General features: G+C 43.8%; 1 protein-coding gene across 2 annotated transcripts in view; it reads left to right on the top strand.

The window, feature by feature from the left end:
- Positions 1–22676, top strand: part of PCSK5 (proprotein convertase subtilisin/kexin type 5) — a 456302-nt gene that overhangs the window by 401846 nt on the left and 31780 nt on the right. Inside the window, exons 25-30 of one of the 2 annotated variants that reach the window (XM_078062229.1) lie at positions 6006–6048; positions 7036–7172; positions 7979–8179; positions 12917–12994; positions 17303–17386; positions 19340–19535. In XM_078062229.1, coding sequence (XP_077918355.1) covers positions 6006–6048; positions 7036–7172; positions 7979–8179; positions 12917–12994; positions 17303–17386; positions 19340–19535 — 739 coding nt within the window. The remainder of the gene's footprint in view (positions 1–6005; positions 6049–7035; positions 7173–7978; positions 8180–12916; positions 12995–17302; positions 17387–19339; positions 19536–22676) is intronic. The other variant, XM_036103195.2, reaches the window with a different exon arrangement.

Raw genomic sequence — 22676 nt, forward strand, 5'->3', positions numbered from 1 at the left:
TGTATCCCAGCACCACTGAACTTTCCAGAAAAATCTTCTGTTTTGGCAAAGCAGGTGAAAGGGTCCATTTTGTATGCTAGTGTTAATTATTTGAAGCAATTCTGAGTACAAGGCCTATCTGAATTACATACTTTTTAATGCTATTTGGGGCTTGTAATTAGTTGCACTCTGTGGGTACATAAATCTCTTACCCAGTCCTTATTTTTGTGTGGAATGAAGAATGTCAGTGCCTCTCTTACAGATTCGTACAGCATCATCCAATAACTAAGTACATATTTACTCTGGGAGAATATGCATTATTGACAACGTGCTTAATTAACTCCCAAAACAATTTAAGTACTGGCTGCTTGTAATATTGTCTCTCCCCTCAAAGGGAGTAGTGCATCTCAATAGGGGATGGACACTGCTGAAGTTCCAGCAAGGCCGCAGGTGCTTATAAAGAGAATTGCTTGAGAACGCTTGGCCCAATGACAGTGCCTCATCCAGTTGGCAAGTCTTGAGGCCGAGCCAAGAATAACCCCATTTCCTAGTAATCTGCCTCCTTTATGGAATCCTATCAGAAAAATATTTCAAATTAAAAGTGAATTTTTAAAAAGGAGTTTGTGTAAACATCTGCCATGGTTTTAACCGAACCCCATGGAAGATCGGTCTTGTCCTGGTGATGGAGAATTAGGAATTGCTAAGAAACAAAATGGAAAGATGGAAAAACAGAAGTGTGCAGAAAAGTGACAGAAAATGAAGAGTGTGACCAAAAGACTAGTTCTCTGGGGAGAGGGGTCTGTGGAGAAGACCGTTGCAGACATGTGGCATAAATGACCCCTGGAGCTCATAACCTGAGCACGCACATTCTTTCCTTAATAGAATTTTTTTTCTAACTAAGTCCATAGCACATATTTATTAATATAGAAACATGTATAGATACACATAAATAAAATCAGAAATAACTCCTGTTAACATTTTAGCTTTTTCTTCTGATTTTTGATAGTCATCTCTGTACACACAGATCGATATGCATATATAATACATACATATCTAGATATGGATTACCTTCCCTATTCACATAGCCTATCATGAAAATGTCATGTCATTAAATATTCTTAAGAAACAAAATTTTAATGTATAAATGTACCATACTTTTTAAACCTCTTCTCAGCAGATGAACTTTCACATTGTCTTTCATAGGGACATAATCACTGGTTATTCCAATCTAGAAAGTTTTCTCTGGGGAACACATTAACATACTAAAGTTATAGAGGGTCAAAGTTATAGAAGGATGAGAAAAATGCAATCTAGTCATACCATTCCAACGCGTTCATTTATATCTATATTTTCAACTTATTTCCCAACCCCCAAAATGCTAGGTGAACAAGTTAATTAGAATTATAGAGTTTGTCTATAAATATGGAAAGGCTAGAAGCCAGGTATAGAAAGTCCTTATATACATACAGATGTGTGAGCCCATCAGAGAACCATTCCTTCCAGTTACAACTTTAAGCAATCGAATGTAAAACATATTTTTGGAAAGCTAGTATATGAATTTATAACCTCAGAGTTGGCATTCTGTTAGATATGGCCCAAGTCCCTCATCTCCAAAGAGAAGTATGCAAGACAACCCACTGGCCCACAGAAAAAGATAGAACTTGTATTTGCAATCATTTTATTATTAAATTTTCTACTTTATCTTTCCACTATATATTTTTAAAAATGTAAAACATTCATGCACTAGCACACATAAATAATTCACACACATATATATGCATCGCAGGCACATGCTAAAGTTTTAAACCAATAGGGTGATCAATCAAAACAGTATGGACATTACTACTTTAGATTCTGTAATTAGGGAGCTTATAGAGTATTTGGGGCTAGAAACCTATGAAGAAGGGGCGAAGCATCAGTTTGGTCCATACTCTGCCTAAGTGTGGGAAGCACTGGGAAGGCAAACATTGCCCCAAGTTTGGTCAAACCTAGAATATAGGTGATTGGAACTGGGAAGGTAATAGAGCCAAAAGGTTGAAGTTGTGGAAAAAGCCAGCATCCAGGGCGTGATGAATTACAATAAGGCAGGTGCCGCTTTGTGGAACACTTACAGATGTGGCCTAAGAGGTCAAAGCAAAGGGAGCCTAATGAGTCTAGGACACCTGAGGAAGGACTGAGGTAGGGGAAAACCTAGAAGCCTCCCAAGAACTTAATTTTAACCTGCCCATTAGTCTAGCATCCCTAACTAGTAGATCTGTGCAGTAAAGGACTATGGAACAGATCAGTTTCAATAGGCAGTGGTAGAGGGAGGCCTGGGGTGTGGATGAAAGTTCTAGAAGCCTGAAAATGAATCTTTTTGTAAAGATTTTATTTATTTATTTGACAGAGAGAGACACACCGAGAGAGGGAACACAAGCAGGGGGAGCGGCAGGGAGAGGAAGAAGCAGGCTTCCCTCGGAGGAGGGAGCCCGATGCGGGGCTCGATCCCAGGACCCTGGGATCATGACCTGAGCTGAAGGCAGATGCTTAACAACTGAGCCACCCAGGTGCCCCCTGAAAATGAATCTTGAAAGACATACCACCCTGACATCAACTTTTCCCCCTGGTTTTGCAAAGAGGCGATTCGGCCTCAACAACATAGCTGATCCCTGGCTAATTCTGGCCTATCTAGATATTATATGATAAAGGCTATTCTTTAAAAAAACCAAGTCTTTTGTCTCCTTCAATGAAAAAGAAATGTACAGTAAGATTTTAGAAAAAGCAAATTAGAGTCATTTTAGCTTATACATATCTTTAATTGTGTGACTCCAAGTTTATGTAAACCATAAACAACAAATTCTTGTTCTCTGCACATTTTGAAAATTCGATTCCATTTCAAGTTTAAAATATCCCTTTCCCGATGCATTTTGTAAGTTAGATGGCCATAACTCCTAATGTGGCCCTGATCCATCCGTATGCAATGGTGAAAGCTATAGGTATTACTAAGAACACAATAACATGGCAGAGGATGTACGTTGACCACTGAAGGTGAGGTTGAAGGCAGCAGTCAACACCTCCATGAGAAGAGGGAGTTTCCCATGAGCCCCAGCACTGATAAAACTAAGGAAACCATGGGAAAGTGACACACAGGATCACGAAGACCTCTCCAGAAAGAGGGGGCACCATAGTCCTGCCCATCCCACCCCATAGATAGGAGACAATAGGAGTTTTCTCAAGAAAGGCAGGCTGTACCCCCATTTTGACAAGGCATCTGCTCATACATTCTCCTTAGTGGGGATGTGAACAGGTGGAAGCCAGGAACTGTTTCCGAAGGCTTTTTTTTTCTTTTTTTCCAAATGTGTGAGGCTCTCTCTGAATTCTGACTGAACTTGCCCCACGTCCCCTCAAACTATGTTCTCTCAGCTCAAAGGTTTGACAACACCAAGTAACCAGAGCTATTCAAACATCCTACTTTGGAAACCACCTTCTGAGACAGTCCACAATGCTAGCTTGTTTGGACTCTTCTACCCCTCACCCCCAAACACACACACATACACACACACACACACACACTCACACACACACACACTCACACACACACTGAAAGAGCCAGCAACATTCACCTTTCTCCTTAAGCCAACCCTCCTTTCCTACCCTACCATTCAAATGCCAACTTGACTTAGACTCAACTTCTAGGTTTGGGACTGTTACCTTTCCTTAATCCCGTAACAGCTGCCTCTCAGTGGTCAAGCTAAATCCATTTAGCTGATGTCTGACTTGTGGATCTTCTGGGGTGGAAAATTTTTTAAAATAATTCTTATTCTTCAGAATAACCGGTAATAATGAGAAAGACTAATGGGCATTCATAAGCTGTTCTAAGACATACTTCCTGTTCTATGCATTATTCATTTATGCAAACTATTGTAAAGGTACCAAATTCGCTGTGCATCTGGGCTGGAAAGGTCCCTAGACTCAAGATTACATTGGTATGCACATTTCTGAGGCTTGGTTCTGTTTAACATTTTCATCATGACCTGCTTAAAGGAGCAGAGAGCAAACTCATTAAATTCCTAGATGGGAGGGATGGCCAGAACATTAGAGAACAGGATTAGAATTTCCCCAGCCCTTGCCAAATTAGCAAAACTGTCAGAGTCAAATATGTTCATTGGGGCTGGGCAGGGAAAAGTAGGATGCCCAACTGTGAGCTGAGTAGTAGCAGCTTATTTAGGAACAGACCTGAAAGAATAGAGATGCAAACATAGACGCGTAGCAGGAAATACTTACCCAGTGGAACCACTCGTGTTCTCCGGGGCCTTTGCACCCCTCTTAAAATGGATTGCGGAAGCATAAAGACCCCTCCCCACCTGCAAAAATTCTAAGAATTTCTGTGAGCTTTTCTTTCTCAAGGCACCTCTAGCTTCAGATTCCTTATATCATGTAATTAGCCTGCTTTATGGTTCATTTCACCGTCCTGCTCTGGTCTGGTCACCCTGTAACAAACCATGTCACCATACAACAGACACAAAAACCATTTCCCTACTGTGAGCATATCATGGCCTCCTGCAGAAGGGTCTGGCTACGTCCTTGGCTGTCTTGAGTCTTGTTCCATCCTTCCTATGGAAGGGGCACGGCTCAATCTGGCCCAAGAGCCGGTCATACATTGCCAACCCCTGCTAGACTCCATTGCAGAATTTTTACCTTTTGAAGTCTTAGCAACCGCTTTCTCCAACCAGATCATTTTATACCTACAGAAATCAGAATCCAGAAAGCAGCGCAACATTTAATGCAAGTTCACAAGGCAGTTAAGCCAGAGTTAAAACTTCAAACTAGAAACAGCCCAGTTCCCAGGCCAGTACCTTCTCCACTGCATCATCACTAGGCTATTTCCAGAAGGTTCTGTCAATCTCTGGTTAAATGGCAGAACCTCTTATAGAAATTTTTCCACAATAGTTTTGGTGTAATGCATCAGCCATATAATGTGTAATACACAGTAGTGTTGTCTTGCAACATCCCTAGGAGAACCCAGGATGAGCATTTGGCTAAAGATTTGAGCAAGGGGCAGATTTTGTGAAAACCAAAATAGAGCCTAGAGTAGATTAGAAAGGAAAGCTGTGCACAAAGTTCAAAGGGCAAAATTTTGTTTAAATAAAGTTAAAGGTCACATACAACCTTCACGTACCACGAGGAACATTCTAAAGAGGAGCAATTTTTTTCCATCTCTTATCAGAATGAAAAGAACAGAACTGGAGCACCATAGAAACTTTGCTGGAGGTCACTCTGTGAGTCACGGGAATCACGGGCCAGTGGAAATCATAGAATTCCCTTAATAATTGGATCTGGAATTGGTATCTTTCAAAGAGGGTTATGAGGAAGGGAAATAGACTGAATTAGTGATTCTCAAAGCCCTTGCTCTCTCATTAAGTCCCCTGAAAGCTGTAGGAAAGAGTCCTTCTCTGAGCCAACAGGGACATATTGAATCATTATACTTAATGAGAACAGGACAATTCCTTCAAGAGATTCGTGACGTGCCCAACACAAAGTAGATACTGTATTGGAAAAAAAAAAATAATTGTCCGGATTTCAAAGGAGCCTCCCAGATGACACTCCCTCACATTGGCAGGCATTGGGGGTAGCTCATGGAAAACCTACCATTCAGAGTCGAGAGCCCGCCGCCCCTTCCAAATATGCATGTGTGGACACGCTTGATGCCTTTCCCTCACAGAGGCCAGGAGGTGCTTAATGCGGATGGTTCTTAATCTGCAGTTTGAAGACCTAGGAGCTTGGGACTCTACTTCCTTGAAAATTAGGGCCAACCGTTATTCCTGAGAACTCTTATTTTACTAGCTTTGATAAAGCTAAACCACAGCATACATCGTGCTACTAATTAAAAATGGTATAATCTGTGCAAATATCATTTCTGGAGAGTACCTTTCATGAAACATCCCAAAAAGATTATTTGTCTCAAGCCAGGACTTTTCCAGAGCCCATTTTTCCAAATGATGGACTCTCGGTAGTTATTATGTTTCATTATTATAATTTTCTTCCAGATAATCCAGGAACCTGTACATCATGCACTCCGGGGTATTACATGTAAGTTTGGTTTTTTTTCTTTTTTTTCATGGCACTAACTTTTCTGCAGTTTAAGCATTACTGACTTAATCCTAAATCCAGTGATTAAAGCAAAGAGGCCGGGCAGCCTGAAGCGACTCTGCCCTGTCAGGCTATTAAAGAACAATTCTTGGATTTAGCAATAAGAGCCCAGCTGTTTTCTTGCCTCCAAAGGAGGCCCTCTTTTTCTTGGTCCTGGAAGTCACCCAACCTGACACTGGTGTCTAGGAATCTTGCCATGGGTTACCAGGATTCAGACCTTGCTGTTCATGGACAAACCTTAACGATAGACCCGCCCCCAGGCAAGCTATTTCCAAACGTCTGCATGGAGACCTTGTCCTTAACAGGAGTCAGAAAATCCAGGATGAAGCCAGGTACTTTATGAGCTCTGAATCATCCCCTGGGTAAGAAGAGACACAGACCACTAGATTAAATGAAACACAGATAACAATCCCTTCCAAAGTTCTCCAATTCAACTCCACAAGTCAGAGATGGGAGGTCTCCACATCACCTCCCCTTCCCATTGCCATGTGACAGAAGCACACAAACCGTCTGTTCAAATCCCAGGCCTGCCTTTAACTAGCTATGGGACTTTGAGCATTTTACCTCGAGACTCAGTTCCCTTATCTAGAAATTAAAGACAAGTTATAGCTACCATAGGAGAATTGCATGGAGGTTGAAATGAGGACTTAATGCATCATCAGTACTCCATAAATAAATATTGCTACCCCTTTCCTTCTCCCCACCCTCTTCACAGCTGCCCCAATGATAGGTCCTCAGGGTCCAGAGGGAAGTGGTTAATGACTTGTTTGGTGAGCACACATAGACCAAGTTTTTGTCCTTGAAACCTAAATACCTATACCTGTTAAAAATGATGTGTAGACAGATGTCAGGATATTAAATTATGGTGGTGAAGAGAAATACGTCAACATAGCTCGTGGAAGAAACTCCATCTCCTCCCCCTCTTAGGTTTGAACACCACTGTTACAAGACCTGTCCTCAGAAGACCTACAGTGAAGAATCTGAATGCAAAGCGTGTGAGACCAACTGCGGCAATTGTGACCAGCATCAGTGCTATTGGTGTGAAGAAGGCTTCTTTCTCCTGGGTAAGCCTGAGAACCGCATGGTGCAAAGGAAGAACAAGGCTCCAGAGCCCCACCCAGAAATAAGAGCACTCGCTTGATTGGCTTCAGACTCTTCCCGTGCCTCTTGTCCAAGGATGGATTTTAATTTGGTTTGAAAATAAACATTAGCCGGACTACTTCCTTCTGCTTTTACTACTGAAGCAGAGTTCCTATGTCACTCATTCATTTCCAACATCTCCAAGCTGATGGAAACAAGAGTGACAGGGGCGGGTGGGGGGAACGCTGAAGATAAATGCCTTAGAACAAATCACCTGGAATATTCAGAACTATGACTCTTTCCCGGAGACTTAACCCACGCTATATATTCCTGAGCAGTGTTAAAGATCAACAAGATCCTTTGTCTTTGGTTTTGGTCAGATGGTTAGGGAAGAACTATGCTAGCAGCCTTCCAGTGGAAGGACTCACAGCCCAGTGCTCTCGAACGTTTGCAGGATCAGCCCACACTGATCTCCAGTGCTTCTACACAGAGATTCGTTTGATTTGCACTTTTTCAAGGCCCTGAGAATTTGAAGTTCTTTACTCTGTGCTCTTCACCCCTTCACCCCTTGAGCAAACTGAAATGCTTGGTTAAGAGAGGACTGACATGTTGGATTTAAGACACGTTTCTTGGTTGAAAGAAGCTTATGCCAGTTTGGTTTCTTTAAAAACAAATTCAAACAAAGGGTGTTCCTGAGATTCCCCGCGGCCTGTTTAGAACTCGGCCTCGCATAGCGCACCAAGCCAGCCGGGGACCCACCCTCATGCTCCCTCTCTGTGTGCCCCTGCAGGTGGCTCTTGCGTGAGCACATGTGGTCCTGGCTTCTATGGCGACCCAGAGCTGGGCCAGTGTGAGCGCTGCCACCCAGCCTGCGTGACCTGCACTGGCCCTGGCTACCATCAGTGCGGCAGCTGCCGGGAAGGACTGCAGCTGCGACACGGGACGTGCTCGGAGCCTGCCCAGACCCAGGTGGAAGGCAAATTCTGGAACGGTATGTGCCTCCCGAGACAGAGAAAGCAGGTGTCTGGCCACCTTCTCTGCCTGCCTGCCTCCCTCCCCCTTTAACGCTTGCTTTTGGGATATCCCAAAAGAGATGAAGGCAGGGCAGTGAACCAAAGCTTGGAGTGGGAAAGGGTAGGAGGCGGTGGTTCATTGTCATCCGACCTGGAGGGAAACCCAAAGCGCAGCCTACGGTTGGTGTGGCCTGTGAGTTCCTATCGGGAGGAGGAGACCTCAGATCAGGTAAAGAGATGGCCCAATGACCATTCTCAAAGATTTCAGAATAGCTTCTATCTAAGGTAAAGGAAAATGACTGGTAAAGGTGGGCTTTTTCAGTTGGACAAGGAAGACCTGCTCTAAAAGTACTGGACTTTAAGCTGAGACAGCTGATCTTTCCGGCTGGCTGATTAGACCTTAGCATCATCCAAGCTTGCCTTTTAAAAGATCCCCTCCAGGGGCACCTGGGCGGCTCACTCAGTTAAGCAACCGACTCTTGATTTCTCCACGTTGTGAGATCGAGCCCAGAGTCCGGCTCCATGCTCAGCGGGGAGTCTGCTTGAGATTCTCTCTCCCTCTCCCCGTCACTCCCCCCAACTCGTGCTGTCTCTCAAGTAAAATAAAAGTCCCCCTCCAGTTGCAGTTGGGGAAAGTGGGGATTTTGATGGGGGCTGGAGGAAGGGTGTGGGAGTTTGCAATCTAACAGTAAAGGCTTGCGCGTGCTCATTCCTACCTGCGTCTTCAGTACTGACCTCACATTGAAGCCTCAGTCACGAGCTTCCTTGCAAGGTAGTTACAAACTCCAGTGACCTCTCTGTGTCTCTGGTGGTTAAAAAACCAAACCCTCTTCCTGCTGGAAAAATCTGACTCACATTCTATGCAGAGACGCTCATGAAAACAAGAGATGCTCTCCGTTTGATTTCAAGGCAAGGATTTGTTAAAAAGGTCATTTCAGTGCAATGGCAGTGGAGGTCTGCTCAGGATGAGTCTTCAAAGGGCCCGGGGTGAAGGATAGATCCCGGGCAGGAGAGAGGCTCTTGCCGGGTCTGACGAGGGACATCCATGGCGACCGTCCACCACGACAGGGTTGCATGTGTGACTTAAAGGAAAAGCAGCTCAGAGACCATCACAAACCCAGCAGCCAAAGGCCATGGAGAACACGGGCCAATTTCAGAGGCATAGCTGGGAAGAAAATCATTCAATCCAGATTGGGATATCTTCCGTGAATTATAGCTGGACCCAAATGCTGAAAACGAGCTTGTCTGGCATTCAGGCATTTAAGAGGCAGGGCAAGCCAAGAGGAAAATAGTCTGGTGCTGGGTCTCTAGCTCAGAACATCTGTATTTTATCTGGCATCCAGATGATGAAAAGGTCCAGGGATCCAAGAGTCAGAGCAGATTTGATTCCCCAAATGATTACACGTCCCTTTCAACTGGACTACGCACTTTGCAAGCAGAAATCAGGCCTTGACTGCTCCCCTTTGTCAGAGCACCACACCCACCCCTCTGCATTTTCTACTATCAAAATACAGTGTTTTTGAAGAAAGGAAGGAATTAGTCCATTTGGGGAGTTAGCACTACTAAGGGATTTGGGAAGCAGATGAGAATGTTTCTCATGGCTGGACAAAAGCAACAAAGTCAATGCCATGGCTGCACTTTTCTATGACCTAGGAAATCAGACATGCAGACTATTAACAGTGAGGAAAACTCTTTCTTCACTGAGCAAGGTGAGGCCGGAGCTCAGCTTCCCCAGCAGAGCTTAGACACCACTGAGGGAGACAGTAAGTGGGAAATGCACTCCATCAAGTCCTGGGAGTATTTGAGCCAAATGCCTACATCTTTCCCCTGACTTCTAACTCTTAAAAAACAAAAACAAAAAAACAAACAAAAAAAACCCCAACAAGGTTGAGGGTATAATAGGAGGGCAGAAGTTTCCAGAAAACAGGCACTAATTAGCCACCCCTTTAAGATGATGCTAAGCAGGTTGCAGTCATCCTGGGTCAACTCAGTGGGAGCCCAGACAATGGACAGAATGATTTTAGAAGAAGAGAGCTGCCTAGGTGCTCTCAGCAAGGTGGTGGTGTGGTTTTCAACACGGTTGCAGAAACACATAGGAAAGGTAAAATGGGACAAACTTCAGTCCACTCCTCCACCCACATGACCTCCCAGAGGAAACAATCAGATCCTGTTTGCATCCAGAGACTACAACCGCCCCCCACGGTCTGTGCCGGTACATGTTGGGGAAATAGCCTTGAAATAAAAATCCAACTAGACTTCGCTAAACCCCTCTCTTAATAAAGGGTCTGCTCACGATGGGAGGGCCATAATTCTTCGTTAATTACACACACGGTGGCATCACCTCCTGCCCCAGTCCAAGGATGGAGATTTCCCTACACATTGGACCATGCCTGGCCAGGCCTCCAACCAAGACTAACTCATCTCCAAAGATGGCGGCTCAACTCTGTTCTTCCTGCCAGCAAAGAATCACGTGCACCAGAGTACGGATCCCTACCAGCTCCCCTGTCCTAGTCACTAACACCCTGTGAAGATTCCTAGGCCCGTGCCCCTGTGTGGCAGCAACAGACCCAACGTGAAATAGGCTGCTAATGGCTTCCACAGGGACTCAGGCATCACGAGCCACCGTGGGTGAAAACGTTCAGGCGTGGCAGGCCACAGGTTCGGCTGCTTTCCTGAACCATTGTTGGGAATGGAAACAGTTTACTCTATGACTGTTAAATCATTTGGATTTTCTTTTTCTTTTTTTTTTAATTTTTTTATTGTTACGTTAATCCCCATACATTACATCATTAGTTTTAGATATAGTGTTCCATGATTCATTGTTTGTGCATAACACCCAGTGCTCCATGCAGAACGTGCCCTCCTCAATACCCATCACCAGGCTAACCCATCCTCCCACCCCCCTCCCCTCTAGAACCCTCAGTTTGTTTTTCAGAGTCCAATCATTTGGATTTTCTTAAGTGGTTTTCCCCCTGGTAGTGCCGGAAAGTCCTAAGAATAATTCCTGCACATTTCCCCTACCCACCTATTTCCATCATCGATTAAAACCGCGTTTGTAGCAGGCTCTAATTACATATGCTGATGATAGTTTAATCTACAAAGCGCAGACACAGGGAATTAACTTTTTGACCACATCCTAACAATTTCTCACTAGCCTGTCTTTTGATCTTGATTCCTATGCCTGAGGAAGCCTGGAATCCCAGAGCCAGTCACGAACACTGAGAGCCGTATGTAAAAAATAAATCTCAGCGGTGGGCAGATATGCCGCCTATGTGTAACTGAATCTTCGAGGGCTTTAGAGATGCCACGAAAATCTGATTTTTAGAAGGACTTTGTAGATATACACAGTTGCCTCGCGTAGAAATGAGCACCTCATTTTTACTTAACTAACCAACAAGAACTCCGTGAAGAAAACACAGGACTCTGGATGAGTAAATGATTAAACCTTTGGCCCATGGGATCCCTGAAGGAACCATGTGTCTCCACTTGCCCTGATTGTCAAATATCCAGGAATTTCAATAGGGGATCACTAAACCATCGGCAGCTTGAAATCAACTACGATGGGAGTATTTACACCACGGAAATCAGCAAACACTACAATTTAAGGTTTTTGTCATGTGTTCCAAAGAGCCATTTTACTGGTACACCACTGCTTTGACCTCGACCGAACTATTTTAAAATCCAAATTAATTACTAAAAAGTCTCTCTAGTGGATGTAGGCTTTACAGGTAAGCATACCAGGGTTCAAACCCTGGCTCTGTTCTTTACTGGCTGTGTGACCTTAAACAAGTTACTCATCCTGTCTGAATCTTAGTTCCCTCATCCATAAAATAAGAACATGGAACTGCTTCAGCCAAGGTCATTCTGAGAATTAAATGGGAGAGCCCACATAAAGCTCCCAGGACAGAAGAGGACACAAAAGTTAAACTACTCCCTTGCCCTTTAACCTGACCCAGTCTTAACACGGGAAACACTAGTTCACTTTCAAAACAGTCTTCCCTGTCAAAAGCAAGTAATTTGGGGGGCCCTAGGTTGGGGAAGAATAGTCCCAGAAAGAAGGCAGCAAATAGTGGTCAGCTGGGATGCCTAGGAGCCAAGCAGGGTCCTGACTTAGCCAATACTGTGTATAAAGATGTCAATGGCAGCTTTATTTATAATAACCAAAAAAAAAAAAAAAAGATGGAGCAATCTAAAAATGTAACAAAAGAAAAAAATTAAGTGAATTATGGTTCATGCAAATACATAATCCATTAAAAATAGTGTGTACTAAGAATTTTAATAGCAAGAGAATATGCCTATAAAATTTATAATAGCAAATGCAGGGGCGCCTGGGTGGCTCGGTCGGTTAAGGGTCTGCCTTCAGCTCAGGTCATGATCCCAGGGTCCTGGGATGGAGCCCCACATCCAGCTCTCTGCTTGGTGGGGAGTCTGCTTCTCCCTCTCCCCACCCCCTGCTCGTGCTCTCTCTGTCAAATAAATAAATAAAATCATTAAAAAAAAAAAACGTAGGGTCGGTATTATATACACAGAAGACAAATGATTAAATACATATACGTGATTATACTCACACATTCAGGATGAAGATGGGAAATCTACGTGCTGACGTCCACATCGCAGGCATCTCTGGGTGGTAAGGTGATAGGCGAAACTGACCTTCTTCATCTTTCTTGCATTAAAAAAATAAAACACTTTATTTTTCTTTTCTAATAAAAAAGAGCCTGTGCCCACTGCAAGCCCATCTTTGGTGAGGAGCCTGCCACAGAAGCGACGGCGGAAGTTTCAAATCAAAAGAGGTAACAGGGAAATAGGGAGAAGATCATCACACTGAATCAAAAGCCTCTGTGACGTAGAAACCAACCCAAAGAAGCTGGGCTACAAGGAGCAAATGGGGGTGCCCAAGTAAAAACAGAAGGAGGTGGTGACCACAACGTAGGTGCTCAAAGGCCAAAGACCCGGGAGGAAACTCAGCAGTGGAGCTTTCTGGAACATTTAAGGGCGTTCCTGATGTGCTGAGTGGTTATATCTGGGAGAGGCTATCAAGAAAAGCCTCTGTCCTTGCAGATCTGTAATAGGCTGGAAAAGCACCTTTGGCCTTCCCAGTCACTGTAGTAGTATTTGAAATAGCAGAGATTGGAAAAAAAACACAAAAAAAACCCGAAGTGGTCAGCAACAGTTACCAGTTAGAAAAATGAAGTATGATACATCCATGCAATGGAATGCTGTGGAGTCATAAACAAGAGGGGGTTCTTTATGCGCCGATAGAGAATGAGCCCCAAAATACATTATTACCAAAAAAAAAAGCAATGTGATAAACAGTGCGAATAGATACAGTTTATATAAAAAGGATGGAGAGATACTTTATGATATATTCCCTTTCTTCAGTTTTGTTGGCTTTTTTTAACTGTGTGAGTATTGCTTATTTAAAAAAAATTTTTTTTAAATAAAACTCCCGTTTTATATGGTTTAGCTATAGTCATTTCTAAAGGACAGACACTATATTTTCTTGGTCAAGGTGATTTTTTTTTCTTTGAGGTCTTGTCCAGTCCAGAATTTCTGGAGTGGAAAAAAAAAGAGAAACTATGATCAAAGTCAAAATTTACTTGTGATTAAGTCACTAATCTTTTATGATAAAAAGCTGTGGCGGGGAACGACAATCCCTTGCCCACACTTAATTGCTGTTAACTGTGTGTACGGAGCATCCTCTAGTGGACATACGCTGACATTACAGAATTTTATATCCAGGGTATCCCAGTAAAATCTCAAACTGCCAGAATGTGAGATACACGTAATTATAAATACATATGTAGATATATACATTATATTTTACAAAAATGTGAGAAAACCCATTAAAGCTCATGTCTTTCTAAATAAAAAATTTAGTATAAAAATGATAAAATCAGGGCGCCTGAGTGGTGGCTCAGTCAGTTAAGTGTTTGCCTTCTGCTCAGGTCATGATCCCAGCTTCCTGGGATCGAGCCCCAGTTCCGTCTCCCATATCGGTGGGGAGTCTGCTTCTCCCTCTCTCTCTACTCCACCCCTCCACTCGTGTGCTCTTGCTCGCTCCAGCTCTCTCTCTCTCTCTCTCCTTCTCTTTTTTAAGATTGTATTTATTTGTCAGAGAGAAAGAGAGCACAACCAGGGGGAGCGCCAGGCAGAGGGAGAAGCAGGCTCCCCACTGAGCAAGGAACCCCACGTGAGACTCAATCCCAGCACCCTGAGATCATGACCTGAGCCGAAGGCAGACACCAACCGACTGAGCCACCCAGGCGTCCCTCTCTGTGTCTCACATAAATAAATAAAATTAAAAAAAAAAAAAACAATAAAATAAAAAATTCAAACCCTGAGGGGAAAAACATTCAACCCCTGGCCTAGACATATAATAGTAAAGATGGTCAAGGTGTTTCTGATAAGCATTATTTTGCTATTATTTTTTAAGAACGCTCAGCCATTAAGTATCTTTTTTTCAGTTCCATTGAAATACAATTGACATACAACATTGTCAGGCTTAACCAGCATAATGTGATGACTTGATATACATATATATTACAAAATGATTACCACTATGAGGTTAACACATCCACCACCCCCACAGTTACCTTTTGTGTGTGTGTGCATGTGTGTGATGAGAACTTTTAAGAGCTACTCTCTCAGCAACCTTCATGTACCCAGTAGAGTATTAGCTGTAGACACCACGCTGGACATTACATCCTCAGCACTTATTCATCTTATAACTGGCCATTTGTACCTTTTGGTCCACTTTCACCCATTCCCCACCCCAACCCCGACACCTGGCAACCACCAATCTACTCTAGGTCTTTGGTTTCCTTGTAGGTTCCACATATAAGTGAGATCATATGGTATTTGTCTTTCTCTCTCTGACATACTTCACTTAGCCTAATGCTCATGATTTATCCCTTTGTTGCAAATGGCAAAATTTTGTCCTTTTTTATGGCTGAATAGTGTTCCTTTATAGACATATGACACATCTTGATCCATTCATCCATCGATGGACACTTAGGTGGTTTCCGTGTCTTGGCTCTTGTAAATAATGCTGCTATGAACATGTGAGGACAGGTATCTCTTCAAGGCAGTGATTTCATTTCCTTCAGTTATATACACGGAGTGGAATTGCTGGATCATAGGGTAGTTCCATTTTTAATCCACAGTGGCTGTGCCCATTTATGGCCCCACCAGCAGTGCACAAGGGTTCCCTTTTCTCCACATCCTCGCTGACACGTGCTGTCTCTTCTCGATCCTAGCCCTTCTAACAGGTGTGAGGTGATCTCACATTGTGGTTTTGATCTGCATCTCCCAGGTGATTAGTGAGGACTGATGTTGGCAACCGAATTGTTGCTCATCTCTGCCGCCTTCTCGTTTGGGTTAAGTGAGACTGTCAGTTTAAAAAGGCCTCGGTCCTGTGGAGCTTCCTGTTGTCTGTGAGAACCCTGTGCCTCGCAGTGCTCCGCACAAGGCTAATTGAGCTCTTAACAGCTCCCCCCAGGGAGAGTACAGCAGTGAGTCAGTCTCCTGGAAAACCAAGCCATATTTCTCTCTCCAGACTAGGAAGACAACAGCCACTTAGCATGGCAGGATGATCATTTATGTCTACACATCTATATCTATATCTACATCCACACCAATCTGTCTGTCTACCTACCTACCTCTGAGTCTAGTTTCCTCTGGAGCGAATCTCAGCAGCTTATTAACCATAGCGTCTTCAGGGAAACCAAGCAAACCCTCCCGGTGCCACTCGGGTATGGAACAGAGGGAGAAGAGAGAGAACTAAAGCCTAAGGTTGGGAAATGGGGAAGTATGGTAACCAAGGAGGAAACTGGGAGGAAGGAAGCAGAAGGTCTAGCATTTACTGAGCCGCTGTGTGTGCACGTTACACACTGTTTCATTTAGCCTCCACGACAGTTCTATAAGGGAACGATCGTTTGCTCTCATTCTAGAGACATGGAAAATAGGACTCTCGGAGTTTAATTACCGTATCCATGGTTACCCTCCCATAAGTGGCACAGCTGGGCTCTGACAGCAGGTGTACCTACAGAACCCACTTTGTCAGACTGACTCTCAGGAAGAGCAGGAAGGAGCAGGAAGCAAGAGAGGGACGGTGATCGTAAGATGCCAACAGTAACAGTCAACTGAGGGTCTGGATCATTCCTATCACACGTCCTGAGCTAGATCTTCTTTTTCTAATTCTCTCCTATGAGACTTAGGCTGATTCCCAAGCAGCTCCTGAGATTTGGTCAAGATCTCGTGGACTCATTGAGTGATGTCACCAAGGCTATTCTGTAGGTCTTTGAAATTGTCCTGTGGACTTCCTGACTCCCTGGAAAAGCCTGGTCACCAAAGGAATGCTCTTGGGGGGAAAGGGAGAGAGGAACACCTCAAATGTTTCCCAGGGGAATGGTGTATTGACCTGGGATGGCCTGCCTATCACCTGACCAACCAGAAAGCCCACAGGTGGCTCCATTAGGTGAATGTTTAATGATGATTTGAGAGGAGATAAATTTAGGTTTGCATTCCACAGTGATTACTCTGAAGAACACAGAAACCCAAACATTGACGGATTTTGAAACCTGGTTCCAAAGAACAAAAAAAAAAAAAAAAAAGGGAAAGAGAGGAAGGAAGGAAGGAAGGAAGGAAAAAAGAAAGTTACCCCATAAAAGACACAATGAATTCTGTTATCCTCTTGGAGTGAAGAGAAATGGTCATCTAAGACTCTTGGTGAAAGAAGTGATGACCTTTAACTAGAAAACTTTCATGCATGCATGCACACAAGCACACACCCTCACAGATTTTTAATATATGAAAGAAGGAACACCTGTTAGTTCAAACAGCCCCGTTGCATTTAAGACTATCCTGTCACTGGAAGTTTGCAAACCATGTCTTGATAATCAACTGGAAGGAAAAGAAAAAAATAAATGAAATACATGAATAAATGAATAAAGCCCACCGTGGAGGTTTAGCCAATGCAAAATTGAAAGGATTCGATTCTGGGCAGGGAGGAAGATGAGATTACCCATGAGATCCTTTCCAACGCTGTAATACTATGAGCCTGTTCAAAGGATACTGACTTCTGGTTTCTGTCTACACAGACATTATGAGAGGACACCAGCCTTGTCATCCTTCTTGTAAAACCTGCAATGAATCTGCGACCCTGTGCACTTCGTGTCCAAAAGGTCAGTATGGAGTATGATAAGAAGTGACTGTGGCCAAGCCAATTCACTGTCACTCATGTGTATTGGCATTTTTACGTAAAAGGTTTGCAGGACTTGATCCAGTCCTCACTGTTCCTATCACCGTGGCTACTCTGGAAAAATGCAGGGACCCAAACAGTGACCTCTAACAAAAACTGGTATTCAGGAGTGCATGGTGGGTTCAGTCGGTAGAATATGTGACTCTTGATCTCAGGGTTTTAAGTTCGAGTCCCACATTGGGTATAAAAATTACTTAAAAATAAAATCTTAAAAAAACAAAACTGGCTTTCAAAGGACCAAAAAAAAAAAAAAAGAGAGAGAGAGAGAGAATGAAAAGAAAAATGCCAATGTTCTTATCCAAAGGCATGATGAAGTCATCTGTTGATCTGGCCACAGATTTTGTTAGGGTCTCTGGGTACCTGACATTTCTAGAGGCTCCATTACTCTTTAAAGTGCATTAGCCAAAACAAGAGAACTTAGGGTAGAACTTAGGGTACGGTAGAGGGTAAATACCCTACTTATTCTTTCCTTCTTCATTTCTGAATTTAGGAGAGAAAAAAAAACCCAAGAACAACAACTTTTTTTTTTTTTTAAGATTTATTTGAGAGAGAGCGAGAGAGAGCGCGAGCAGGAGCAGGGGAGAGGGGCAGAGGGAGAGGGACAAGGAGACTCCCCACTGAGCAGGGAGCCCAATGCGGGACTCAATCCCAGGACCCTGGGATCATGATCTGAGCTGAAGGCAGATGCGCAACTGACTGAGCCACCCAGGTGCCCCAGCCAAGAACAACAAACTTAACAGGTCAACAGATGGACTGCTTCATCATTTACAATAACAAAACATCAGAAATAGCAACTTCCCTGAATTCTGGGGATATTTTATTAACATGGTACACTAACAGTGAGAAGTTAAGAATCAAAAGTGACCATTAAAGTGGTCATTATGTTGGAAGGTGCAATGTTCATCGTGAGATGGGGCACAAAAGTTTAAAATTTCAGGTGTGCCATGATTCTACCCCTACGAAATATAAAAGTTTACAACCAAAAATTGAAGGAATTTTCTTGGGATTTGGGAGTGAAGGGTGATTTTAAAATAGTTTTCTTCAATAATGATGTTATCTGATTTTTTTCAATTAAGAAGCACTGGGTGTTACATGCAAACAAGGAATCAGGGAACACTACATCAAAAACCAATGATGTAATGTATGGTGATTAACATAATAAAATAAAATAAAATAAAAAAGAATAAGTAGGCAGACCGTCCACTCCAGGTGGCGCTGGGTAGTGGAGGGGTTGCCACTATGTTAGTGTCCTAGCAGGAGAGGATTCCAGAAGCAGAAGAATAGACTCTATTGAGCTGCACATGTATAACGGCCTTACACGAAGACAGACCAAGGTGTTAATAGACAGATCAACTGGGGAAAGGGAAGCCCCATAGTGACCTGCACCAATATCAGCAGGAAAGTAAAAGAAACAGGGCAAGCGGGCACCTGGGTGGCTCAGTCAGTCTTGATCTCGGGGTCCTGGGATCGAGTCCCGCATCTGGGTCCCTGCTCAGCGGGGAGCCTGCTTGTCCCTCTGCCTCTGCCCTTCCCCCCCATCATGCACTCTCTCTCTCTCAAATAAATTTAAAAAAAGAAAGAAAGAAAGAAAGAAAGAAAGAAAGAAAGAAAGAAAGAAAGAAAGAAAGAGAAAAAGAAAAAGAAAAACAGGGCAAAAGCCTGTTGTTGGTTTCCTTTCTGGAGATTTAACTCGATGTGGAAGACCGAGCCTCACTAATAAATACTTTGGTTTGCCGGAAAGCAGCATTCCACATTCTCGGGTCTTTGCAGAGGTTCAAAAAAGCTGCCGGGGGCATCCATCCTCTGCATGGACCCCTGCGCCATTGGACCCGACACGTGATGATGGTCTGCTCTGCCTTCTTCCCTGGGTTTCTAGGCACGTATCTGCTGGCCCAGGCCTGTGTCTCCTCCTGTCCTGAAGGCACGTGGCCCTCGGCGAGGAGTGGCCACTGCGAGAACTGTATGGAGGACTGTACCTCCTGCTCTGGAGCCCATCTCTGCAGAACGTGCCGGACGGGGCCGGACTTCCCTCTCTTCCTCCACGAAGGCAGGTGCTACACCAGGTGCCCCGAGTAAGTGTCCCTCTTCCTTCCATGTCCCGCTCGGGTTCATTCTCCTGCTGTACTTGGAGGGCAATTCCTTCTCGCACCAGAGGACGCCTCCCCGTCCTGGTTACAGAGCCTTTGGAACTGTCCCCTCGACACGCAGTCGCTCTCGGCCACGGCAGCCAAACCAGGCCCTTGTGACCGTGATATGTACGTGTTTTTGACCTTTGTGAAAATACGCTCTTTTTCCACCTTGTGGTTATGATCAAGGAGTTGTCTTCCTTCCGTGACAAAAGTTAAGGCTGTGAATACATGAATGTCTTCTTAAATGTTTACAGTAGGTGAGGTGTGAGGTATAAATAATAAATATGGAATCATACCTGGTGAATTATTGATTGATTCCTCATGGTGTCCTCAGTCCTCTGGTTTATAATTCCTCTTCTCTTCCCATCAACGGGTCCAGCTCCAGGATGTAAAAAAGAAGTGGAAACAGCACATGGAAAAGTTTATCTGGGAACCTTCAGTGACAAGCAACAGAAATTCTAAGTAGAATGACTGAGACAATGTGGGGTTTACTATCTCACGGAACAAAAAGGTTAAAACCCAGCACTGGTCACATCAGTGGCCAACACTTCATTAAAGACCCACAATCTTTCTGTTTTGTCCTTGAATCTTCTTCAGCTTGTCCTCCCCTGAGCCCCTGAGCCACGTTGTCTGCCCCGTTTCCAAACCTCACCACCCTACGTGACAACAACCAGAGACAGAAAAGGGCACGTTTCTCCTCCTCCATCTCTTTTTAAAAGGAAAGAAAACTTCCTCTGACTTCCCTTCACATCTCATTAGCCAGAATGCTTCACTTCCGTCTTCCAAAAATGATCTCTGGCGAGAAGGACGGAAATAGAAGGATCGGTTTAGGCTACACAAAATTCACCCCTGCACACCCCAATAAAATCAGAACACTGTCAGGCAGGAAGACTGGAAAGAGGGAGGTGAGGAAGGAGTTTGGGGAAGTGACCAACAGAATCTGTTTGAAGCAATTAGAAATTTCCCATTGATTAAAAGAACTAGATGGTAGAGCTACAAGATCTGTGATAGAGGCAGATCATTAGTGTCTGTACCCACCGCTGAAATAGATCCTATAGGGTAAAAACATAAGTCAGGGTACTCAAGAAACTTCCAGCCCAGTGGAGAAGCCAAGCATATTCAATTCAGTTCCGCAGATAAGTAGTTAGCACCTACTAGGTGTAAGAATTGACATCGGAAGCTAAGTTATAATCAACTGAAGGTTCTCCATTTGGTCCAAAAAAGCTAAGACACTAGATACTACTGTATAAGGGAGCCTGGTCTTAGCTTTCATCTGGGTACTATTTGGTTTCCTCTCTTCTACTAATCTGCTCCTTCTCCAAATTTTCTTTCGTAAAACTACATTAGATACGTAACCTTTATTCACCCCGTCCCATCTCTTCCTGATACATTCAATACATTTTTGTTTCCTGAATAAATATAAGAATGGCTGAAAGAATGACGAAACAGACGTGAATGAGTTAATTAAAACATCAAGTAGAGATGCCGTATAGGATCCCTTATTGGCATTGATTCAAAAAGGACTCTAGCAGACTGAGTTACTTGCTACAATTCTTCACCTCCCCATGTACCTGTGCCCCCTGCTCGTCACTTTGCAGCAACTTCCACAGACACAGAATGGACTTCCCTGACCCTTGACTTTGGGCCGGGTTGATTTGCTTTGGCCAACAGGATGTTAGCGGAAGGGAAGCAGAGAGGCTTACAACCTGTTTGTCTGGATGAACTTGCCCTCTTGTGCTCTGTCATGGCTAAGAGAAGAATGTGCCCCAGGAGGTCCCTGTGCAGGGAAGATAAAGGGACAGGAAGAAGACCTGAATCCAGTGTGTATCTCAGGGCCCAGCCTCCTTCTCCCGGAGTACATGCATGACCTCTGCCCCTACAATGACATAGGCCTCTTTGAGCGCAAGCTCAGCCTAGATCTGCCTTCCCGCAGATACATGGGTGATGAGTTTGGGGGTGTCCTGCCACTCAGCCTATTATGGCAACAGCTGACAAATAGAATGAAAATTATAGAAAACAACTGGAATAGATGCCTAGAACATCGGGGGGCGCCTGGGTGGCTCAGTCGTTAAGCGTCTGCCTTCGGCTCAGGTCATGATCCCAGGGTCCTGGGATCGAGCCCCGCATCGGGCTCCCTGCTCGGCGGGAAGCCTGCTTCTCCCTCTCCCACTCCCCCTGCTTGTGTTCCTGCTCTTGCTGTGTCTCTCTCTGTCAGATAAATAAATAAAATCTTTAAAAAAAAAAAAGATACCTAGAACATCAGAAGTCCATATTCTCTACAACGGTTTATGATTTTCCTGCTTCTGCACGTTCCAGTTCTTCCCGCCAGCTTTTTTCTTCAAAAAACTGTCGGAATTTCCCCCATCTTCCAAATCTATTTGAAAAGGTTGAGGTTTTCGTAGTTACTGTGTTCATCAGTCAGTGAGAGATTTCTCTGGCGTGATAATGTAATCACTAGAGGTACAATATATATATACAGACGCCAGATTCCACCTGGAAGAAAGTCACTCTTATAAACATATCCTCCACGAGCAGCTACTGCAAATATGTTTGATGCTGTGTGCAGACATTATATGTGCATGTTTGAAAAAAGCCACCAGAGGCTGGCTGAGAGCATCCGAAAGCAAAAGTGGTTCCAATTTTATAGGGCATTAAACCTTTAGAGCTTTGTAAAAATAAGTTTTTAATTATGAATGAACATTTTATATTAAGGACTAAATTCAGTAATTTATTAAATTAAAATTTTTCATTAAAAATGTATTGGATAAAAAGCATTTTCTACTCTAACATAAGGCTCTAATTTAAAAAAAAAAGAAGAAAGAATAAAAATTGGGAGATAAAATAGGGAAACCAGAAGGTGGCTAAACTATATACACATTAACAAAAGTGGTTTTCAAACCAACCAAATTCACAAGGATAACACCTGTCCCTTTCCTTTTTCTCTTCCCGGATTTGGCTTCTGACCCCTCCTTCCTCGGCAAATCTGGCTGCCTCGTTCTGCCCCACAATAGCTGCCGTCCTTCCGGTGTCTTTCAGTCCCAAGCCCTCTGCCACCAGGCGGGACTCACTTCCCTGGATGGAAAG

This window comes from Halichoerus grypus, chromosome 14 (assembly GCF_964656455.1).
Source record: "Halichoerus grypus chromosome 14, mHalGry1.hap1.1, whole genome shotgun sequence".
NCBI lineage: Eukaryota > Metazoa > Chordata > Mammalia > Carnivora > Phocidae > Halichoerus > Halichoerus grypus.